The sequence below is a fragment of the Haplochromis burtoni genome, unplaced genomic scaffold (genome assembly GCF_018398535.1).
Source record: "Haplochromis burtoni strain Fernald_Lab_line unplaced genomic scaffold, NCSU_Asbu1 Contig_144, whole genome shotgun sequence".
NCBI lineage: Eukaryota > Metazoa > Chordata > Actinopteri > Cichliformes > Cichlidae > Haplochromis > Haplochromis burtoni.
Window position 1 is genome coordinate 512,951 of NW_024582505.1, and position 25,257 is coordinate 538,207.

Below are 25,257 nucleotides of genomic sequence, written 5' to 3' on the forward strand. Positions count from 1 at the left end.
TTGTGATCCTAAATCAGATAAGCAGCAGAAAGTAAATGGCTGGATATTAAATATTAAAATATACAGTTTTTCTAGCTCTTGTTTCTATTATGGTTAAATTTAAAACCATAAAGTTCAATGTATATGATCTGTCTTTTAAACAATCCAAAAAAGCCCTTTTATTTATGTTGTAATCAGTAAATCATTTCTGATTTAAATCATGACAAATCTTTAGACTGGGATAACAAACCTGAAGGGTTATGAGAAGAGGAAAGGGCAGATTATTAACATTCTTACTTTTTGCCTGTGAAAGAACAAACTAGAATATAAATCGAACATCAGCTGAAAGAGAGCTCTGCTGGCCAATAATTTATTCCCGACTGCTATGCATCACACGCAGTACTGTGGCAAATACTGAGCTCTTAAAAAAATGTAGCTGCTAGCGGGACACGTGATGCATCCCGGATATGTCTGGCAGTATCGCTCTCTCTCACTGCCATTTGCTGCTGAAGTGATACAAAGGTGGAAAGCAGAGGGAGGATGTGATTGGAGAAGCTGGGTAGTTGTTTAGAATTAAAACTCTCCAAAAATCACCTGTCACACTGTGCTGCCACCTGGGGAGGGTTCTTGGGATAAGCTGAGGCCACGGTAGGCTCCTGTCAATCAGTTTTTACTGTAACGGCCAAACAGCAATAGGAGGATTATTTATTTATTTATTGACAGACTCCACCATCAATAAATAATGAGAACGGAGAGCAGTCGTGACTAGCTCTGCACGCATCTAGGAACTCATACCACTCAGCTTTAAAAACAGGCTCATAGCTTCAGAACAGCACTGCATTTAGGGAGAAAAAAACCTGCTCCCAACAAGAAAGGTTTCATTTCTGATTTACTGTCTTCACAATTTCACCACAAAAAGAAGAAAGCAAAACAGGGTCAGGTCGCATCTCAACTGCTCATCATATCGGCAGAAAATCTATTTGAAAAAGAGGCTGAAAACTCCTCTGAAGTTAGACTGACTCAAATTCCAATTGTTCCTCTTCTGGTCTGACTTCTCTCTGCTTGTTAGCGTGTCATTCCCCTTGGCAGCCACAGGGGGCGCACTGGTTCTGCTCACAGTGCTTGGCAGGAATGGCTGGCTCCGAGCCTTTTTTCTGCAGGCAGGCAGAGGGATAGCATTAACACTTGGAGCAGTGACAGTACCTACCTCAGGCATACAAATGATAATACTTGGAAATACAGCTACTGTATGATGTATCCGCAGAGCAGTAACTCAATCAATATCTATGCACCCTTCTTCCTTTTTAATAAGTAAAAGGAACATCAAGGTCAAGGTCATAGCCACGCCTTACAAAGAGATGTTGAGATACATGTCCTGTTGTCACTGTGCCACTGGGTGTCAGTGTGGTGACATTCTGATAAAGACCATCAAGCATGAGTTGAACAGAGTGTAATCACTTTTTATCAGCGTTCCCCACCCGTCACTCATTCTTTTTTTATCTCCCAGCTCTATTCACCTGGGTCTGTCTACGAGCAGGCCTCACAGGTTGGTTGTCAGGGTGGTTAGGTGCCCACGGACCCAGGCTCTGATTGGAGTAGAAGTCCATGGGGTAGACCTCCTTCCAGCCCACCTCTTGCAAAGCAACAGCTGCCTGAAAGATACCAAGAAATACAGATGGCGAGACAGTGACAAATCAGAACCAAATCAAAAAAGGACAAGAAACGATGAGCAAAAGGTGCAATAATGGCACCCTCCAAGGTGTTATGGTACATGATTCCGCTGATGTTCACTGTCACCTAGTACTGTATCTGCAGTTTCCAGCGTTTTGGACAAACAAGCAGCAGGAAATCAAAGAGTGATGAGAAGACACAACAGACTGACTATACCGACAAGACAGGTGTCATAATAATAAGCTTGGATAACAGGCAGAGTTGTCATGTTATCCCTATGCAGCTGCACTGAACGCTACAACAGCTGTTAGAGAGGAACAACAACAGTGGCATGACAGAGCTGTGACTTAAGTGAAGACTGCTCCATATGGTAGAGAAATGCCTGTGAATACTGATTCCGAACGAAAGAAAAAGCATACATAACAAGCGTTCTGAATGAAAGAACAAATCATTTGACTGTTCATTTATTCATTTATCCGAGTACTCGTTCATCTTTCAAGCTGTTTAGATGCCAAGACCTAACTTCAGCTTTGAACTATTTGGAATAATTCCGATGATGTATGGAATTATGATGAGAAAACAAGTCATAGAAATTTTATAAAACTCCAAATACACCCGTTAGAGAATTTAGTTCAAAGGAGACATGAAAAATTCAGCTTCAAAGTGATGAAATCTTTCTTCTAGTGCGACATAATTCATCACTTGCGCAGCTTGTGACTGTCGTTCGTTAGTATAGCATGCACCCAAACCGACAAGACAGTGTTCTGTTCTCTTACGCGAAGGCTGAAGTTTCCTGAATAAAACCAGAAGTAAAAACACTGTTTTTCTTTAAAAGAAAGTACTGGAAACTTAATAAAGCTTCTTTCTCTTTTAAGATATAATTGCATCCCAGTTATGTTAACCTGTTGTAAAAAAAAAATATCTCCTAAATATATGTTTTTCAGGCAAAATAACTTTCTTCATATCCAGATTTTAAAACACAATCTATCAGAAAATAAAAACACTACAGAGTAACCATCCCTTCCTTTCTCCAGGCAGCCTTCTACCAGAGTCTCCTCCTCTCGTCTACCCCTTATTCAATCACTTCTCTCTCTTTTCCCCACTGCTCTCGTTCCCCTCTCACACCAACTGCCTCTCTCTGTGGAAGCTAGCTTCTCTTGCTAATCCCTGCTCTGACAGGAGAGCCAAGTGTGTCTTATTGACTATAAATATAACATGAGACGCACTGAAAATAAATCTCCTTGCTCACTTCACCCTCCCATCTCGTTCCTCTTCATCTTCCTCCTAAATGCCACAGTGAAAAGCATAGCGCACCGAGACGTGTAACACTCATAGGTATGAGATGCGGGTGAATTAAGACTTATCACAAGCACACATACACAGACACAAGAGCAGCACCAAATTATTTAAATGCACAAACATCGTTCCCAAATAGCTGGCGGGGAGAGCAAAGCAAACTGTAGCACAAAGGGCTTAAGAAAACAGATTGCTGCTTTCCTCATTACAGCACGCACCGTTATAGACCTCAGTCAAAAACAATGCAAAATAACCATTACTTCTTCTTCTAAGGTGAATGCTATCATTATTCTTAATGGCCCCGTTCTGAAATGTAAGTGCTTTCACGTTGTGTGCGGCGCACAAAGATGTGTAGTCTGAATATAACAGCAACCATTTCAAATCACAATCCAATATTCAAGACAGCAATTCCCCTTGCAGCCATTTCAGTATTCAAATCAGTGGCATACGTCTGAGGAAAAAAAAAAACCCGGTGAACGAATTAATAGTTGACTTCAAGTGCTAACCAGTGAGGTCACATAAAAGCATAATGTGACATAACTGCCAAGCTCATCACAAAACAAGCCTGCTTTTTTTTTTTTGCGACAACAGCTGCAGACAAACAAACACATGTTTTGAAATGGATCTTTATGGGATGCTGTCCGATCCATTTCTCTCCCTTTAGAAAAACAAGCTGAAAGGGGTGGGGAGTGTCTATATGGTTCTGCAGCCAGCAGGGGGGGCTAGTCTGCTACTGATGGTGTTTTATATGCGTGTGCTGGTGTGCTTTATGGCAGGGAGAGGAAGAGGGAGGAAGAACTAGACATAATTCTTCATCTCCAGCACAAGCAAGGCCTTGATGAGTCTTATACAACGTGAAAAATCACTTAACAATGTAACTTTCTCCTTCTGCACTTTGATGAAGGCTTCAACACGACATCAGTCAGGTTATGTGCAGACAGGAAGGTCTGTGTGTGTGAAATGTGTGACACTTGTATGAAAAGCGATTAGCGGCTTGTTGAGAGGCTGTAAGGTTGATGCTTACCTCATATGGAGAGAGAAGGGGTTTGGAGAAGGCAGTGCCCCAGTCGATAGAAAGGCGTGGACAAGCGATCTGAACCCACCTGTAAGGAGTAGGTGCAAATTTTAGCTCAAACGTACACCTCAGAATCAGTACAAATGCGAGTGTAACAGTTAAGCAATAATGTTGAGAGACTAAGATCCTATTAGACAGGCAGAGCACATCTACAACTCCACACTGCATGTGGGTACGTGATGCAGTGGGTTAGTGCGAGGAGACTCCCTCCACCTGACCTCCAGCATCTGTTGGAGAGATCTGTCCTGATTTGCAACAGTTCTAAAGACAGCCATGCTACACCATCTGAATGCATAGTCAGAGGGAGGCTGAAAAGACAGGGATGAAGGTTTCAAGTGGTCTAGTGGTGCCGACTGGTTGCAAGAAGCAGAAACAGAGAGGAAAATAAAATACTGCAAAAGATGCAAACAGGGGTACAAAGAAATGCTGTGAAAGAAAAGAGGAAGAGGTTAGGTGAGTGTGAATAAAAAAGCCGCACCAGCCGGTCTCCACGGAGGTAGCCTACATTGCTCGCAGACAGGGTGGCGGAGGGATGGGGTGGGGTGGGCGTAGGTTTAGTGGTGAAGCGGCTGTGTATTAAAGAGATGGGGAGGGGGGTGGGAAAAAAAAGAGAGAGAAGGACACAGATACAGAGAGATAGGGAGAATGAGCAATGAAGATGAAAAACCGGAGGGGGGGTTGAAGAGGCGCAGGCAAGAAGAGAAGACAGAAGTGAGGCAGAAGAGAGGAAGAAGACAGGCAGGGAGGAACGTGTTTACTCTGGAAAATGCATGGGAGTAGGATGAGGAGGGTGTGTGGAAGTAAACAGCTGCAGGGAAAACTGAACAATGGGAAAATGGAGACGGAAAGTGGCTGGGGCTACGGGGGGTTAGCTTTCACAGATCAATGCTATTCACAGCTCCGTCTCTACTGAGGAAGCATAACATTCCCTGTCCCTAATCCTTATGATGAAGATCCATCAGAATGATTGATAAATATAAAATGAACTGCAGTGTATATAAAGACTAATGATAGGTAAACGTCAATAAGGACACACCAGTTTGAGATTTAGTTTGTGAGTGCTTGACTACTTTCAAATATATGGTACTGCGTCAAATTTCCTTTCTGTCTTTCCCTCATTTTCCAACTTTCACACAGTTTCTCAGCTGCAGAATTGATTGCACCGCTGACGCTCACTCCACACTCTGCTTTCTGTCACAGAAATATTCCACCCCCTCTGGGCAAATGCATGGCATTTTCTCATTTTCAACTAACACTTAAAAAAAAAAAAAGAAGGAAAAAAAGGCTCCCCCCAAAGAGTGAATTCTGATTCATCCTCCTAATTTGAGAGCCAGCTGAGTCAGAGACATTTCAACCAAGCACCAATCTCCTCAGTCCTAAGTTGGCCAAGTTTAGATGGAGATTGGAATCTGAAATGTGACCTTTAGGTCTATCAGCCGCTATTCATAACCTGAGCCTCTAAACAGACAAACACTGCACGTGCATCAAAGCGGCCTTAGTGCAGGAAAACAGTGGGGGAAAGGGCTAAATATAGGAGAAAAACCAACAGTTTGTATATGTGTGTTTTTATATGCAACATGTTTTTGAATATGCAAATTTGCAGTGCAAGATTAAAAAAGAACACTGGAAGTGATAAAAAAAAGAGGGAGGGTGATTAATAAGCAAAGAGTAAATCCTCAGGGCTAACTCAGTGTAGAGAGGGAAGCAAGACAAAAAGCATGAAAAGGGAAGGAAGAAAGGATTCGTCCTTCATAGGGAGAAGATAGCTGATTGGCACATGAACTGAGGCGGGACTTAAAAGTGTTAGCAATGAGACTTTCTGAATGTTGCAGTGTGATAAGGTGCATAGTTCCACTGTATTGTTCCTTAAAAGCAGTGGAAACAGTATTTGTAGCCGATATCTTTGAAATCATTTTAGCAAGTGTGGAAGAGAACTGGTATCATCATGACGTACAGCAGGGGTGTCAAACTCAAATACACAGTGGGCCAAAATTTAAAACTGGAACAAGGTCGCGGGCTAACATTAATATTCGTTGAAAAAAAGATCTTCCTCCAGATTTAAGAATGAATCTCTTCTTATGGACTCAAACAAGTTTTGCTGAAAAACTGAACATGGAACAAGCAAAGCTTAATACTAAACAATATATATATTAGCTGTATAATACCGGTAGGCCAGCTGTAATAATAATTTGGTATGGCTTCGTGGGCCAAATGTAATCAGGCTGCGGGCCAAATTTGGCCCGCGGGCCAGAGTTTGACACCTATGACGTACAGTAAAACACAAAGACAGGAGAGTTACACAGACACTGGAAGAGGTGGGCTTTTGTCTCATTTGACCCTTGTTTCACAATTTTCTCGCAAACCAAGAAAAATCCCCCAAACAAACAGTGGAACAGACTGTGGGCGGGGTGTGGTTTGTAGCTCAGCTGCACGGGAGGGGTGGAGCAGTGGGTTTAGGGTGTGGTGTCAGGGGAGGCTGACCTACAACGCTGTTTTCCATCACCTGGTCATGCCTTCCCTATTTTAGTAGGATGCAGGGACCTGACAAGAGAGCTGTGTGCTGTAAGGGGACAAGGCAGCGCAAAAGTTGCGCAAGAAAAGGAAGTATGGCAAATAAAAGCACCCATGTTGTGTGCCTTGGGTACTTCATACCACAATGGGGCCAAAACCCGGTCCGGTGAAGGATGATGGACCAGCGTCTGGCATAGCCATTGGAGGGGCTGGCCCATATGGTGGTGAAGCTAGCTGCCATGCATATGGAGCAGGCAACGGTGCACTGGAAACAGTTTGACCAGTTGCAGCACCTGGCCGAGCACTGGACCAGAGTGTTGGAGGATCTAGTACCACAGTGGCCAGCAAGGTACTTGTGGCAGGAGCTCGCACCGGAAGACCATTGCTGCCATTTCCAGGGAGACCTGATGAGGCTAGCAGATCTGCCCTCGCCAGGTGGCTGCAGCCTGGCCCAACCAAAGGAGAGGCATCGCTGCTGGATATGATCATGCTCTAGCATTTCATGAAGAGGCCCCCAGTAGACACAGCAGAGTGGGTCCGCTACCACCGACCAGTCGGCCTGGTGCGGTGACGCATGTGGAGGACCACCTGTCTGGGCAGCTGAGAGGATTGGTGGGGCAGCTGAAACCAACCAGTAGTTGGCTGGTCCCGGCTCCATGGAGGCAGCTGTGGAATGCATCACCATCGAGGCCCGCCACCAGCATCATCTACCCTTCACACCTGTCTGTCTCTTTGCAGGTCCCACCGGCTAAAGACGGCACACCTCACTCACCGGGAGCTGCATGAGGATCAGGGCAGGACTGCTGGAAGTGTTCCGTGTCGCCGGCCCTCCAACTCACTCCCTCGGCCAGGCTATGGTGGACTCAGGCTACATACAGAACCTGGTCAACCAAACCCTAGTTTGGCCCGGGGCTTTGCTGGAGGCAAAGTGGGTGGAGGTTAGGTGTTTGCATGGGGACATGCACAAATATCCCATAGAGCCACTTCAAATTAATTAATTCTGGGGACAGGTTGACTTTTTAATAACCTTTTGGCATAGCGTGTGAGGATGCGTTTAAGGCCTTTAGAAGAGTGTAATGTCTTTGACCATGTGATAAAAACTGATGATTACATGGGGCACCCTGAAGCAGCGCTGACCTACCCGCATTTTGTATTGATTAAGCATAGGCTTTATCGAGTTAGTCGTGACACCCTCACGGAAGAGGAACACACCCAGTTGTTGGTGCCTAAAAGTCACCAGGAAATTACTTTCCAGGAGGAAAGTGCTTTGAGTCTTTCATACCACACAGACTTTTGTGGACAGTTGTTTAGTCAGCCTCTCTCAAAATGATCTGTGTGCTCTAAAAAACATGATGCTTTCATTACAACACAACATATAAAGTTTAGAGGAGCAGCATACAAGTAATGTATAAAGGTAAAACTGCCTGACATTTAAATCTGGATATGCTATGTGAGCTCCAGCCTGAGTTCATTGCATTACCCACTGTGGCCCATTACACCGCAGCCTCCCTCCACCTGTGTGGCTCTGCTTCAATTACACTCACAAACTTGACCTGCCAAGAGCAAGAACAATTAACCTTTCAGAACTCCAAGGAGAGAACAATTTCTTCACCTTTGATTGCAAACTAGCTAATTGAATTAAAATAAACAATTTCTTTTTTTTGTGGAGCCCCCCTCCCAGACCCCAAAAATATTCGAACAGAGATAAAAGGCTGAAATGTAGCGGATGGCATTTGCTGTCTGGCTGAGATAAGTGCGTGTGCTGTGCAGATGTCTGCACAACAGTTTAGAACCTGCTTGGGGACAGCCTAATTACACTCTTAAGAGCATACGTTAATGGTGCCTCTCACTTTATATGAGTGAGTATGTGTGTGTCTAATGACAAAGAAAGCCTGAGGGTGGGATCTGTACAGTGTGCTATGTTGGTTAGTGCTGAGCAGGAGTGAGTCTTTTACCGCCTCACCATCTATCTTTCAATCTCCCTCGCTTTGTCTCTCTCTTTAATTCCTCTTTTAACACAAGCAGATTTGACACAGCTTCAAACACTTGGTGAATTGTATTGTCTATAATTGTCTCACAAACTATTTGGAGGAGCAAAGTGAAAAAATACTAAAGGTGAACAAACTAATGGTTTGATAAATAAATAAATGTCAAAATTATCATCAGAAGAATTCTACTTAAAGTCGTCACCCCCAATAAATATTTATCACCAGTAATATGGACAATGTTGGTAGAAAGTCATCTTCAAATGTCAAATTTTTTAGGCTTGTTAAGGAACAATCTTATGATTACAGACAAAGCCACATTATTAAAAATGAAGGAAATGGCTCTAAATAGCCTACAATCATGCATCAGTCCTGTTTTTGTTCTTTTGCACTTGCTGAAATGCATCTGGAGCAACAAGTGTCCATAAAAAGCCTCCTAGTACAGCGGTCCAATCCCCGGCCCAGGGAAACCATCAAGCCTAAAATCCTCCACGACTACCAACCGGGTGAACTCCAGCTTCTATCAGAAATGAGTCTGACTTATTATTGGTGAATAAATGTCAGCAAACCATGCTGATGTGACAGGGTGTACAGGGAAGGAATAGCCCATAACCACCGGCCCAATAGTAACTTGAACTATTTAACCAAACATGAATTTTTTTTCTAGACAAGATTCTCATATACCTTTTATGACCAGCACAGAAACTCAGGTTGTGTGTTGGCTCCAGCACTCGGAAATGATAAACAGCCCTAGTCTTCAATAGTACAAAGGGAGACTACTCCAGCACTATTTTCTGATGTATATACACTCCATGGACAGCTTATTAGGTGCACCTAGATAAAACTATTACAAACCAATAAAACAGCATAGCAATAAATCATCACCCTGTAGGTTAATAATATTCTGGTTTTGTCTCTAGTTCCAGACCTGCTGTAGTATGGCGCTAATTCAACTTCATGGTCACTTTGGGTAATAACATGAATTTGTCATCTATTTAAAGCAGGTTTTTTTTTTTTAATAATTAAAGGAAAATAAAATCTAGGGTTTACTGATGGGATAAAAAATTGGTGTAAAACCATACAATAAATTCCTACCTGAGATACATGTGCAGATTGGACTTTAGTTTTAATGTTAGTGAAACAGATCTTGCTGGAAACCTTTTTGTCTGTAATGAGGGTTTGTTTTGGTTCAGTGAATCGTGCCTGAATTACATAATGTTTGAGTTGTACTCATACGTCAGTCTGAAGACAAGAGCCAAAAAAACAAATAAAAAAATAATATTTTTACCGTGATCGCTCGCTTTCCAAACACAGCCCCCTCAACTACCTCTGCATCTCTCTCTCTCTCTCTCTCCCCAACTCTCTCTCAGACCTTCTGTCCCTTTCTCACCCACTCCTCCCTCACACATCACACCTCTCATTACTCCACAGTGAGAGGCCAATCTGAGGGAGTGTGAGTGCTGTGCCTGTGCGAATGTGATTGGCGCTGCTGCACATCAGTGTTTCACTAACCCCTTATCCATCTTCAACTCTGCTCTTCTGGTTGGAAGTCAGATAAATCAGACAAACTGAACCTTGGAGCCAGAGTACTTGATATTTCATTGAATAAAACGTGAGGAGTCCATGTCTAAAAGACACCTGTAAGTTGCTGAACTGGGTTACAGTGCTACACAGCAGAAAATATTTCAGGACCTACCACTACACATATCAAGATGTAAAAGTCAAGATCTTAGTGTATGAGAGAATGAGAATGTCTTTATCAAGTTGCTTCAGGTTTCTTGCTTGAGAAGTAAAATTCTTACATAAACAGAAGTAAAACCTAAAGAAAAAACCCTGAATCTTCATCAAGGGCAAGGTTGATGTACTTTCTACTTTAACTTTACTGCAAAACAGACTAAAAGTATGCACTTCAATGTATGATTTGTGTATAAAGATCCCTTTTCAATGCACTTTGTGCCAAAGCTTAAATTTTATGACTCGTTCAAGTTCATTACATTGGACTGTTTGCTTTTATGCCATATGCAAAATCATGGACTCTTCCCAGGACTTGAATGCCAATTTTGTGTATAAAGCTATAAACTCTGTTTGTCAGCTCCCTGTTATAGCACCCACTTGCAAATTATGCTGACTACCCAATTAAGTGTGCAGTGATGCTTACAGAATACATTTCAAATGCTGTTGATTGCAAATTTTAGGTGACTACTAGCTGCTGAACACTGGATTTCTGGCAGGGTCCTTGATGTGAAAGATAAATTACCCAGCCTTTATATCAGAGAGACACAGCACTGATAAAGAATTGGCAAATGAAGAACACAAAGAGCCAAAGGAGGAGTTTTAGGGATGTGTGTAGGTTAATTAATTTTTGGATTTAATGTTGCTGTATGGCATAGCACACGAACAAGGAAAAACAGAGCACAAAACAGAATGAAAAACAGTGCAAGAGAATATGAGAAATCATTTTGCTTCATCTGCTTTGGCTCAGCATTTCTAACTAAATAAAAGAACGCTTTAATTAGGGCACGCATTAGCGCATGTGTAAATAAGTCCATATTTATATTTATTGCAACGCATATTCACTACAGTGAGAAATTAATGGCTGTTTCATACATACTCATACTGTGTTTCTAGAGTGGTATGCATTCCCTTGATCATATATATGTCTTTAATATGTCTGGGCAAAAAAAAAAAATTATTTCTTTTAAAATGTGACAGTGTCAAACAAACCATCAAATGAATAACATTTTGAAAAAAAAACTGTGTGTATGCATTATAATACTCACGCATCTACATCTGGTATCAGAGCCAGTTTGCTGGGAAAGATCTCCGAGAGAAGCACTCGAGTGAAGGACTTGCCCAAGGACTGGAGCTTTGACTCCAGGTGCTGGAAGAAAAAGAGATGAAAACATTTTGCCTTCTAGACATAAAATAGGCTGTGAAACTCAGCCACATATAATAAGGTATAGGTCACATGATTTATGGCATTAACATGTGCTGATAATCACTCCAGAGGTTTTGTGCTTTCACAGTTTCAGCTTGACTAGACTTTTTCATCTGAACATCAAGCTTTGAACTATTGCATCTCCGCCTATTTATTTTTTCTGCTAATGCACATTTACATATTGGAAACAACATCTTACACTCCCTCCAGTATAATGTGATTCTTCCCTTCAATCTCTTTCCAATTAGCTCTGGCCTCAACACCTCAACAGGGAAGCTTACAGATTAGACCCCCAAACTATGTTCAGCGCTAAGTGCCTAGTGTACTATTCCAGCCTCTATACAGACAATCAATCTCTTCATCCTTTTGCCATGTGTCCAGGCACACTGTAAAGATAATTCTTTATTGGGCACTTACAACTGAAATCCCATTCTCGCAGTCTCCACCTAGAGCTTAAAGCTGTAGGAGAGGGCAGGAATTTAGATTGAGCATTTGTGCCTCAGATTGGCTCATTTAAATGTTGTTTACAGTGTATGCATTCCTGTGGTGGATTAACTAACTCATCTGTCAATCTAATATTTTATGGTCACTTTAAAAAAAAAACAAAAAAACGCCATATGATCCCACTCCTTTGATTAGTAATAAAATTAATTACCACCCCCAAAACCAGTGTTTTCAGGCAGAGTATTACATCGTCAGACATGGAAGTGTTGAATCTCGCAATCACTTCAGGCTTGGCAGTAAACTGTTAGATGGGGTGCTGAACAGTCTGATGAAACCTACACAATTACATCACCAGCAAAGCTGCAGTTCTAATGTGCCTGGTTTCTCTCCACTCTTTAAGTCCACCTGAAGATTCTGTCCATAGATTTGACAGAACAAAGGTTTAAAACAAATAAATAAATCAGCCCAGCTACAACTCAGAACACACTTTACTTGGTGAGGTATTGTACACAATAGTTTTGAACTTTTTCTGCATGGAAAGTTTCCAACACAGTTAGCAACTGAATCATCAGTGTCCCCCACACCCATCTGGTAAAATTCACTTTGGCAGTTCTGGAAAAGGGCAGTCTAGCCAGAAGTTACAAAACATTATACCATTATAAAGACATTTTTCACAACAGAAAACTGACAGACAAGCGAGACAAAGACAGTGTGACTGGCGAGTAGCGGTGTCACATGTGGCTATCATTCCTCAGGGTCGGTGAATAAGGCCTGATGGGCACAAGCCCAGTCACCAGACCTTATAAAACATGTCATTAAATTAAACTGTTTAGCCAAATCAAGGAACTTGGTTCTTTTTCTCACTCTGTCTTTTTAGTTGTGGGTAGCGGACTGAGGCCTTACTTGGGAATCCAAAAGGCAGACAAACCAGAAGATATCCCATAAATCCTTCTTTGATGAGATATAGGTAAAATGTGACTGTTATCCGCTGTCCTTGGGAGTATCTTGCAACATTTAGATCACTGTGCTCTTATCAGCTAGTTCTGTCCCCTTACTTGAGAGGTTATCTGACACTACACTTCCTAATCTTAAAAGATCTCTGGTGAGTTTGTATTCAAATCCCTTTTTTAAATCCACCCCCGAATGCAACACAAAGATTAAACTTTTCACTCTAGTTGACATTTATACATCAGTGCTAACATAATCTCTTGAGTCTGGATATTTGCGAACAAGTCAAGTCTATGCATGTACACTCGCTGAGGAAGTATTAAACCATTTACATCTAGCATTTAGATGGAGGCTCCAGTTTTTCATACAGCAATCCATTACTGATTAAATTATGATTTAATTAGTAATAAGTAAAATTCAAAACAGTAGGGAAAAGAAGGGGAAACAAAACAAAGAAAAAGGAACAAACAGGAGAAAAACAAACTGGCAATTGAAGAGAGGGCAAAGCAGGAGGACCAGCTGCAAGTTAAGAGTGACTAGAGACCTTCACGCATGCTAATACATAATATTTTGTACTTGCACAGACTGAGCTTCTCACTTATGAGTCTGCACCAAATATACCAGCCTTTGACTGTGTGCACTTACTATACTATTTATGAATTCTCATGCCAATAGTTCTAAGCAAGGTTTGTCTTACCTACAAAGTGTGATGAGAGCATTAAACAGTTACCGATAGATAATTTAAAATCATTTATGTATAAAAATACCCCACATTTCACTGAATTATTACAATTAACCAGTTGAATACTGCTTAGAAATGCTTGCTGAACAAGAACGTGAGCTGCATTTCTAAGTGGCTGAATTTTCCAGAGTTAATTTATGCAAATAATGTGATGGGACTGTGCTGCAAAAGCTTTCACCGAGGAAAAGTATAGACTGTTCTTTATGCTTTGAGATGTTTATTTGTAGTTGTTTATTTAATGTTTGTATTGTGGAAGCAATAACAGAAAACGCTCAAAATCATACATCACTAGTAACACTCCAACACAGTCATGCTTGAAGCCAGCAGCGAGATCAAGGATAAGATTTTCTATGGCTGTTTGGCTGCATCATCCTAAATTTGAAATAACAAGCTCCCAGTGTGACGACTTCTTGTCTTATTACTACTTCATGTCACCAAATCACTTGTCAAAAAAACTCGCGCTAAGAAATATTACAAGCCGTTGCACAAGTGGCCTCGGGACATGTAGAGTGTTGAAATGAGGATGCAAACTCACCTCCAGGACTTTAGGGCTGCCCTGTCGGCCAAGCGTGCCCAAGATCAGTCCCCATCTCTGGGCCAGTCGAGCCTTGTCAATAGCCTGGAGCCTTATAGCGCGCATGGCCTCGTGGTCGTAGTATTCCCTGGAGAACACCTTACTGTAGGGGTCGTATCTACAAGCATAGCCAGGCAGAAAAAGGCTGAAAATCACAGATGTGAACAGGACGTGTCGATTCTTTTGAAAGAATGAACCTGATTACACATATTACAATCCATTGTTCTGGCATCAATCTCAAGGACATAAATGCACCAAAAAAAAAAAAAAAAAAAAAAAAAAAAAGGTGAAAAATCCAATCACAAAAAGTCATCAAATACAACAGGAGTTAGTGTATCTGAGGGAAAAATAGATGTATTTTTGAGCATCTAATCTCCTTTTCTCTGGTACAAGGGGTACACTTGAGATTAGAATCTTGTTTATGAGAGAGACCTGTGATCTGTGCAGCAGTGCATATGTCTATAACAACACAATTTCACTTTGCATGCAAGCAAGCCTTATCAAAACAGAACTTGAGCTTCACATAATGTTATCATGCCACTGCGATAAGGTGAATAATCAGGACTGCAAGCAGTTTTTAAATTTAAACAGCACTAAAAAGCATCATAAGATTCTGAGCCTAGAACATAAATTGAGGATCCAAAAAGGTGATTATGGATGTCGATCGCTTCCGTACTTAAAAAAATGTTTTACTTTTTTCATTGCAATTATTACAAAAAGTTTATTTGACATCATTTGCCCCCAAATGATCAAACTAACACTAGTTCTATAATAAACACTATTTTGTATCATATAAAGAGAGATGTACATGAAATATGTGACAATACCTGTAGGCAGGAATGTCTGGGTTTGCAATCATGATTGATTCCAGGTGAAATCTTCCATCTCCAAGATAACTGTAGAAAGATACCAATCAATTCAATGTTTGAGGTGAATGAAACGAGAGGAAAAATAAAGTGTGCAAAGAAAATTCCCTGAAGATGATTAAAATTCATTGTGCAGCCATAAGAAATGCTGACCTATTCTCTTATTCTCTCCATCAGCGTTTTATCTCTGTTTTTTTTTTTTTTTTTAACATTGTCTTTTAATTTATGTCTGCAGCCTCTTAACAGAAGACCAAAGTGTTTTCGGGCAGAAGCCTTACGGCTTGGGTGGAGGGTCTGCCCACTTCTGCTGTTTGGGAATGTGACCTCAACGAGCAGAGCACGCTGTTTACAGAGAATACAAGCTTTCCCAATTAACCCAGGGTCTGGTGCTGGGGATTCGCCAGAGCGCAAGCAGACGTGGAGTTCACAAACCGCAAACACTGAGTGACATGGAGGTGTCTAAAAATGCAAGGTCTCTTACATAAATGCCCCTTGGGGTCAGGCTGAGAACAATCCTGTTGTTAGTTTGAGGGGGACTCAGGTCAGTACCCCTACTTATTACTTAGCAGGTGTCTCAAAAGGCCTACTGTGCCAGGACGTGCAATTAAACCCACTAATTGGTCAGTGTTTAGAGTGGCTCAAAGCAGGCTGTGGGTGGTTTGCCATACAGGCTACCAAGAGACACGACTAGCTGAGGCTCTATTTGTTAGCAAGTGCATGGTTGTGTGTAAGCACGTTTGTCTCTGTTTGCATCTGTGTAATAACACTGAACACAAAATGAACTCAAGGAGAGCCTCTGTTGCACTGCCTCTCTTTGCTTAGAAACATCCAAGGCCCTCGTATAATTATGTTCCCAACAATAAGCCTGCTGCATTTCAGTCACGGTTGTCCTCAGCACTCTGCGGCTCTAAAAGGTTGGTGTGCTTTAACGCTCCCTATGACCACAGTCCTTCTATCTATATTCTTTATTTTTCAAAAGTGCTCTCACTAGAATGGCAGAATGCTGTGTGTCTGTGCGTTACGCAACTGCCTATTTTCACATTCACATCTTCATATTGTTCTATTATGAGTGAGAGCTAGAGGTGGCAGATCGAAATGGGCGAATGGCCATTTCAATACACTTTAAAAATACTTTTCATTATGGAAATGACAGAGACTAAGACCTTTTAGAGCTTCAAAATCACCCTTAAAGACTAATGCATCACTATTCATTCTTCATATTGCTCAAGCAGGTCAAAACTTTGATAAAATGCAATTACAGCTTGAGCACGCACCACTTTTTGCGGGAACTTGCTCATTTCGAATTCATATAGGATGACTTGATATTAAATATTCATTTATTGCTATAATACAGGTGCTGAACAAAACCATGCACTGTAAAAAAGAAATCATATTAAGAGCAGATCTGCTCTGCTTTCGTTAGTGACAGTGAACAATCAAAGCGCCATTACCCGAATAATTCGTTAAAGTAAAAAGAGACTGATCAGCAGAGGGAAACCATTTCGCTGTAGCTGTACTTCTGATATAGCTGTCACATCAAAATAAAATGTTTCAGCTATATATTTTTAGACTGAAATTTAACACTAGGGGATGGTGCTACCTGTGAGGTTAAAGTCCTCATCATTGCTCATGTGTTCAATGTAACACGTGTGGATTAAATGAGAAAGAGAGCAACATACATCCCTCAGGTAGGCTAATCGATTTTCTCTCCCAGCACACCTCTGCACAAGCCAGCTGACACATCAAAGACAACGCACATTGGATTAGAAGGTGAAACACACTCTGACCCTTCCACAGCTTTCACGCATACAAAGAGACACACTGAAACACTGAAACAGACACACAGTACACATCACTTTTGTATCCACTTATGCATATAGCAAAGCCCGTCCTTGTGCAGCTGTTACGCACTGGGAGATTTTAATCGCATGGACAAACATTAGATGTGTGCAGATCAGACATATGGGGCTGTGCACCTCGGCATAATTATATCAAGGGAACATCATCTCACTGTGCACTACAAAGCATAAGATTTATCTACTGCAGACAAGCACCAGATGTATAGACACACAGTAGCTGCGGAGGTGTTGTTTGTTAGTTGGACCTGTTACTTTGCCAAGCGTTTTCCTCCCTGCAGCACAGGCAAAATAAGCATCACTTTGACACATCGCACATGAACGGTGTTTTTGTGAAAATACACAGGAAGTAGTCTTTTAGGGTACATGCAGCTCCTGACTGGATGCATCATCTTTTTTTTTCTGATTAAGATTAAATAAATGGGGAAAAGAAGAAATTAAAACGGGCAATCAGACAAGCTGAAAGTAATATATCAAGGAAACCTGTCAATCCTTACTATGGCAACGTATAGTAGGTGTTATATTTTGCTAAAGCGTTTCCTTAAATCTAAACTATAAAACATGTGAATATGTTGACTCTGGCTTGAAACAAGCCAAAGGTGTCTGAATACATACAATTCAAGCTATTCAAGGTGGCCGTTTCTGGCTCCTTATAGCTCACAGATATGGCTGGTTATCACAGCCAGCTCTGTCTGGTGTGACAGGCATTATGGCATACAGATTATTACTCATGCCACATGGGTGGGCATGGCAATAGCAGGCTTTACTATGGAAGGAAAGGAGAGAGAAGACAATGGCTGGATGAGCCAATGCTGGATCTCTGCAGCTATCTAATCTGTGCTAACTAAAAAAAAGGAACTGGGCAGACACTGTAAGGTGGGAGACAGGAGGAATAAGATTTCTTACACAATGGCATTGACATGGCGCTCCAAGCGAGGGGAGGTGCAGCCTAAAATTTCTCCCGGTGACAGAGGGCGACACTGTGGGACATGCACATCATACTCTGTCTTGAGGGCTGCACTCACAGCCTAGAATATGGAGGAAGGAGAAGAGATTATATTCTCTGTGTACGTATTTAATCAGGTTCTTCACTTTTGATGGTTCATTTTTACATTTTTAATAACGGAAAGATAACAAGAGATGCATTGAATATGAATGTGGCTGAGTCTGAACCTACAGAAAACATGCAGACCAAACATTTTTCTTCATCTTCCATCAGACTCTGTGCTGTAGGACATTTAAGTAAAACAAAACAATAGATATTACATTAAAGCCAAGCCTGCCTTTTAATGGGTTTTGAGGTTTGCATTGCAATTTTACATTTGATGTAAATCAAGTGATATTAATGCAGAGACCTGCACTTTAATGTAGTGTCCACTGTTTTATTTTAAATTGAGCATGCTAAAGATATGAACCAGAGGAATAAAAACGTGCAACTGTCTGTGGTCTCGATTCCATGTATGCAAAAGGGAAAAACAGAATTAAAAGTCAGAAGATAGGGGGTTACCCACTATTACCACTGGTGCAAATATATAGAATATTATAATAATATAATATTTTTAAAAGACTGAAAATGTCAACTTCAAGTGATACTGAAAGGGTCATGAATGATTTTCTGCCAGAAGTGTAACTCTTAACACACAACTGGTGTTTAAATCCTCATGCTTCTGCAAAGCACCAAAAAAAGAGTGCTTTAATTTTTAGAAAAATGAACTAGTTCATGTGTACTCATTTAGATGAAAAGAGAAAACGAGTGAACAATTATTATAAGAAGAAAAAAAAAAGGGAAAAAGTGTGTGTGTTCTGAGGATAAACAAACGATTTAAGGCTAATTTAAGGCAGTCCACAGGGAATACGGGTGAACTTCTCCCGCCCATACTGTGTGACCCCAACAAGCCTACACACATAAGACACGAGTGAGATTGGAGCAAGCATGCATACAAAACATTGAGACTTATGCAGACATATACACATAGGCGGACTCAAACATCCCATCATACAATGTGACCTGTTACGGTAGAGCTTGATTTAAAAATAGCAGTGGTTGCATTAGTAAAGGTCCAAAGTGGTGCTGGTTCAACACAGCATATGAAAGCAGCAAAATGCATTATAGAAAAGGGAGGCAGCCAGCCTGAAAGAAGGCTGCTCGAGCTTAATACTATAGCTGCTGCCACTGCTTATATAAAGAGCACTACTGAGCACGATGCTGAACCGAGCGGCCTTCCGAGTTCATTGCACCTTTCAAATCCAAAATAACTGCTGCCGGATTTGTCAAACCCACACTTGAACTGAGCTTTAAGAGCGGCGTGTGAGCTTGTTCATAAAAGCCAGGAACTGCAAAAAAAAGTATACTGTACAAATGCAGAGATGTGTGTGTGTGTGTGTGTGTGTGTATTCCTGTACTGTACAGAAAAATATACTCTTTATGTAATATGGAAAATACAAGTGACAATAACTGTGTGCGTCAGCTCTCTCCGACGCGAGAATCACACACAAATGCACACAAAGTCTGACAGAACCGGCGCTTAATCACCTGCAGCGCCGCCACAAACTGAATAGTGCTGACGAGTGCAAGAGACTGTCCAGGAGAGAAGTTGAACTTGATTGTGTCCAGGAAGTGTGCATTGTCCATCTGGATATCCACAAACACATACAGCATCTTGATACCTGCAGTCGAGTCTATGGGGACTGCAGCAAGACAAAGAAAAAAGAAAGACAGATGAATACTTCAGTCCTGCTTCTTTAGCCTGCTGTATATGCAGCATCAAAACATAAACATATATACACAGCAATACAGCTACACAAATAAACTGTATGTGAGCATACTGCAAATATAAAGATCCTACGGTACGCACCTATGTGACATAACTGAAACATGAGTGAGAGTCTAGCACGTGCAGGAACTGATGCAAAGACCTCAATTATTTAGGGAAGGAGAAGGACACACGCGATTACTATTAATGCCATTAATTTCACAGACCATTTACTACGCGCCCGGGCCTGTGAGACGTAGCGACAGACATGCTGAGTTAGATGCTGAATAAAGCAGGGGAGAGTCCAAGAAACAAAGGGGTAAAGGGTCTAGATAAGAACGAAGAATTATTGTTTGTGTTGATCATTATAATCGGTCTTCCTCTCGTGCTACAGTTAATTTGCAGATCAGAAGCGAGGGGACTTTTTTGTTACAATTAAGCAAATGGCCCATTATGGTTGAAATGCTTTATGAACAAGTGCAGCTCACTTGATGGCCTAGATTAAAGCAACACTGAGAGAGAGAGCGATATGGGAGCAAGGCTCAACAATGTGCAGATAATAGGGAGTGAATAAAGAGGGGATAGTGGGAAAACATAAGAGCCGTCTTAACAAAGAACTGAAGGCAGCTGTGATGGAAATGGGAGAAGAATGAAACATTCCCATGAAAGTAGGCTGGAAAATAGAGAAATTTAATTTGGGGGTGTGGGCAGATGATTTTATAATAAACTGTATAAAGAGCAAATGCTTTGGAATGGGAGGCAGGAGTGGAAAAAGTAACAGGATACCGAGTGTGTGTGTTATGGGTATTTAGTTTGAGTGTGAAGGGTAGGTTGTCAATTAACTGGGAACAGAGGTGATGAATGGGCTCACATTTCAGCACCGAGTAAAGGAGAACAGATGGATAGATATTTAAAACAGTGGGGTTTGCTGCAGGCCACACGCTGAGTGAGAAACCAAGGAGTTAAATACATCATGAGGGGGAGATAGGTAAAAATCTAGACTGAGACCAACAACCGTCTGTTGCTTGTTTATAGACACTCCCAAAACATAAAAGGGCAGAGGAAAGTGACATCGATCTGTGTTCACATTAGCATGGTAGCCTGAGAGCACTTAGGTGCTGCAATCAGAGACACAGTCAATGAGACAGACACGACTCACTTGCACCATCACTGGTTTTTATCCTTTTCATGGCAATAAGATCACTTAGCACAGCTGCTTATTAATGCCCATGAAAACAAACACAAATGCACACTCAAATTGAACAAAAGGGTGGACATAGTGCTATACTGGCTTGGTTACAAATGGTCTGTTAAAAATCAATATGTAAAAACAAAATCTATTCTGATATTGTACCTCTGTATAATTCATGAACAATAAGCCAATCGTTTGGCATATTGAAAATGTGGTCCTGAAATAATCTGGATTATCTATGTGGGGAAATGTGATAGCATTTAACTTGGATTGGAGAATGGATTTAGCATTTATATAATGAAATAAGAGATGCTTGCTATGCTATTATGGTTTAATAAGATATGACATTTATTTGACCCAAAAGTTGGTGAATTACATTGTTAAAGTAGCCAAAACACAAAAAGCAACCTAGCTTGATAAAACAAATAACTGAGAATGGCACAAAATACACAAACGAGCTCAATTTAACAAGAAAACGGATGTGAGTGAAGAGGGCAATATATAAAAATAGAAATGTAATACAATATGGTACTGTGGCGTTGTAGAGGGCAGTCAAGGTTATATGTTTATTAAATTTATTATCTAAAGCTATTCACCATATCCACAATCATCTGAAGACTTCTCTATTACCTGATGGAGCAATCCAAACAGTGTATTGATTCACAATGAATTCAAACATTAACAGCAGGACATGAGAGGATTCTCACTTAAAGTTAATGTCATAATCTGATACTGCTGACAACATTTCAACTGCTCAAAACAATCAATACAGTCGTATACAATAACAATCCCACAGCAAGTGTCTACAGATGGGAACTGTTACCTGGGCTGTTATAAAAATTACAAAACTCTTATCCAGTACCACACAAATACGACTAGTTACTCTAAAATCAGTGCCATGGCCATGCTCTGAAATGACTTTAATAGTGAGGATCTACTCATGATGTTTAAGGAAGACCAGTAAAACTTTCCTGGCATTATCGGAGGAGAGCTTCTATCTCCTGACAGTTTTCCTTCCTGGAGTTCAATTTTGGATTCTATATTTTGATTCCAGTATGTTCCCCAGTTTATCTCAGGCTGTTCTGTTCCAACTACTATGGTATTCAGGTTAAACATCAACAAAAAAGTCCCCAAACTCATATCTGCAAACAATGTTAGAACTTTAAAACACGGTTTTATGATGTTGCCCATATTGTCCGGCTCAAACTGGAGGTGCTTTATGATGAGGAAATATGAGAGGACACCACTACTCTCAAAAGCAGATACTGCAGAGGAAATGAAAGGGAAATGAATGAATGCGGGAGAGAGAGTTCCTCTGTGAGTCAGACAAAACACCGTGTCTTTCATCTCCCACAGGTGGCTGACATCTTGGGGAAACAGTGCAGTGATGTCCTCACAACTGAGAGATGAAGGTCAGGAACGGATGCACGACACCACCATTACATTTGCATTCTCTCAGGATCTGCAGTCCATTTGGGTTTGTTTGTTTTTTTAATCTCTTCCATCAATTAATATCTGATCTCCATCCCAACCCGCAAAGACTTTAACGCCTTTATCCTTGCATTTGCTGGGCTACTCTCAGCAGAAACAGGTACATATCTTATCTTTTGTAAACATACATGCCTGCATACATAATTGCTCCATGATAATCAAATTATAAATATGCCAACAGCACATACACAAAGACTAACACAATGAACACAATAAAGCCAAAAGAGCGACAGAGAGCGAAAGAGAGTGTTTTTCAGTAGTATTAAAATTCTGTTGGTCATTTCTGGTATTTGGGATAGGTGAGGTCGTTCTGGCAGAGATATATCAAAACTATTGATTTAACATTTCCTCCCATGTTCTGCGAAAGGCAGACAGTGGGGGCGAGGGTGAAGGTCCTCGAGAACTGCTTGAGGTTTTCAAAGAACGGCTCTAATGGATGTCCTCCATTGATCTGCTGAGTAAATGTGATGCCCAGGCTCCAAACATCTGATATGCTTTCCAAACTAGAGTTGGGAAGAATGCACCAACTAGTAACATTTTCCATTGATCGATGGCTTTGTCTGTGAGTCTGTCGTTGTTGGTATGTCTATGTTCTGAAGCTTCTTTTTTTTTTTTAATGCAACCCACTCTTAGTAAGTGGGTGTCTTCGATGCTAGATCACTTGACATTCTCTACACGAAGAGTCATGAAGAGAGAAAAAAAAACAGAGACTCACTTAGGCAACTGTGGCCATAGTGCACCATGAAATCTGCTCCCAGGGCTCGAGCAGTGAAGTCATCCACACAGCAGGCGCCGTACGTCACATCCCCCATCACAAATGTATCTGCATCTGTGAACCTGGAATTTGGGCAGAGGCTCTAATCACTGTTGTTACAGACCATATATGCTGTTGCTTGTTACCATAGCGAATAACACACATAGCATCCAAGGCATGGTGTGATTATAAGCGAGCTGAGTAAGATCAACTCTTATCCACTTGCTGCAGATTGAGTAGACTATATAGCATCTGACAAAGCTACCAGTCAATGACTGACTCACAGTACATCAGGGTGACACACTGCTATTCTTTTGCTCCTTATAACTGGGAGCCAGCGGCCAAAGTACAGTACAAGCTGTCTGATAGTTAAAGCCCTGCCAGATGAGGGTTAATGGGTCATCAGTTAGCCTGGCCACAGACAGAACGCTAGACGAAGAGGAGAAGCACAAAAGGAAATGTATGACTGATGCAAATAGATTAGAGTTTGCAGAGGTCTTTAACAATCTATTTCCCAGATTTGCTGTGAAGGCTGTGAAATACACAGACCATGTGGGCCCTAATGTTCCACTTTGCAGATGTAAAAGGGGAAAATAATCATGGCCTTCTTGAAAGGAACACTAACAAATTACACAGGCATCTGTGGACTCAGTACTGTTAAAAATAATTGCAGATTGTGCTACTGAAAAACAAGTCCCTACACATATCACCCTTTATGGGCAAATAAAATGCTAAGTAAACCCATAAAGACTAAGTAAAATGAATAAAAGCGGGTAGTAACAGCAAAAAAGAGCTAATGAACAGAAGCTTCAGGCATTGTAAGGGAGGGAAGATGGGTAGACAAGGGGGTGTTTGTAAAATGAAGTTGTTGCCAGGTATTCGTGGCTGTATTCTGACAGATTTAGGCTAGACAGAAGAGGTAGAACTGAGATGAGAAGAAGGACTTGGGGAAAGGAGAGGAAAGTGATAAACAGAAATGGCTGCACACAGAACAACATCTGTAGAAACCCACAGATTCTTAGTAATACGTCTCCTGCTGCCCAATCTTTCAACCAACATCTACTCTGTTTATTCCTCGCTCTGCACCTCGCCAGGGGCTTCACACAAAGTTTCTATTTAGCCTTTCCTCTCTCAATTTCTCTCATGTAATCTCTAGTTTGTGCTCTCTCTAGGCCCCTCATCATTGTCCCCTGGATTTCTACGTAGTTCCTCTCCAAATGTCCCTGTCCCTTCTCCTATAATAGCAGCTCTCAAGTGAAAGGAGTACAGGCCAGCTGAGCCCAGGAAAACACAGACAGAGCAACTCATCTGATAAATAAATATTTGCATTCAAAGGTTTGAATCAGTGGCTCTCTCTCTTTCTCTGGGTTTTGATTTTGTCTGCATCCATCTGTTTGTGCACCATTGGATGTCTAGCCAATAGCAGGAAGGTAATTAAGGATCACTAAAAATGATACAATAACAGGGATCATTTAAGGTTTCTCACTCACTGGAAAGATTATTTTTCATAAACATGCAACAACCTTTCAGCTAAAAATACTGTCCACCAGAAGAAAAAAAAAAAAGATTTCCCCTGCAATTCACTGCAGACCACGCAAAACCATCTACAATGCAAAACACAGCACTACAGAAGATTATTGTATCTAATCAGCCATCTATCTGCCAGAAATATCATTACTACACTGGCAGTGCAAGCTGTATCTAGTTATTTCCAGGGTAAGTACATTGAAATTTTATGGTAATAAATGCTAAGAATCTGTTTAAGAGGCTGATATGAGATGTGTAATGCTACTGGGACATGGACAGAGTAATTACTGAGAAACATATAGTCCCATATCCCAATGGGAGAGCGAAACAGAACGAAGACGCATGATGAGAAAAAACAGAGAGAGGACAACAACTTGAAATGTGTATCAGTGTAAATCACAATCACATTATCTCAACACAGGACACTACTGTACAGACATAAAGCCAAAATGTCCTTCGATCCATCCCTATTTAGATTTTTTCCACTTTCACATCCTCAACTATCACTCCTCTCCTCTATTGCTTCGCATACTGGTGTCCCGTGTCTTGCACAGTTCCGATTTCTCTCTGCATATCAGCAGTGGTTTTGCCTCATCTTGTGGTACTCAGTTCAGCCATTCCAACTGAAATGTCATTAAGATCTAATTAAGATGTC

General features: G+C 41.1%; 1 protein-coding gene across 1 annotated transcript in view; it reads right to left on the minus strand.

Annotated features, from left to right (window-relative positions):
- Nucleotides 1-851: 851 nt before the first annotated feature.
- dph1 (diphthamide biosynthesis 1) overlaps nt 852-25,257 on the minus strand; it is a 68,723-nt gene continuing 44,317 nt past the window's right edge. The window contains exons 4-12 of the mRNA XM_005932012.3: nt 23,037-23,158; nt 19,419-19,573; nt 17,792-17,913; nt 14,991-15,059; nt 14,125-14,281; nt 11,298-11,398; nt 3,971-4,049; nt 1,497-1,631; nt 852-1,133 (exon numbers count right to left, since the gene is read on the minus strand). Of these exons, the coding sequence (XP_005932074.1) occupies nt 1,053-1,133; nt 1,497-1,631; nt 3,971-4,049; nt 11,298-11,398; nt 14,125-14,281; nt 14,991-15,059; nt 17,792-17,913; nt 19,419-19,573; nt 23,037-23,158 (1,021 nt within the window). The 3' untranslated portion in view covers nt 852-1,052. The remainder of the gene's footprint in view (nt 1,134-1,496; nt 1,632-3,970; nt 4,050-11,297; nt 11,399-14,124; nt 14,282-14,990; nt 15,060-17,791; nt 17,914-19,418; nt 19,574-23,036; nt 23,159-25,257) is intronic.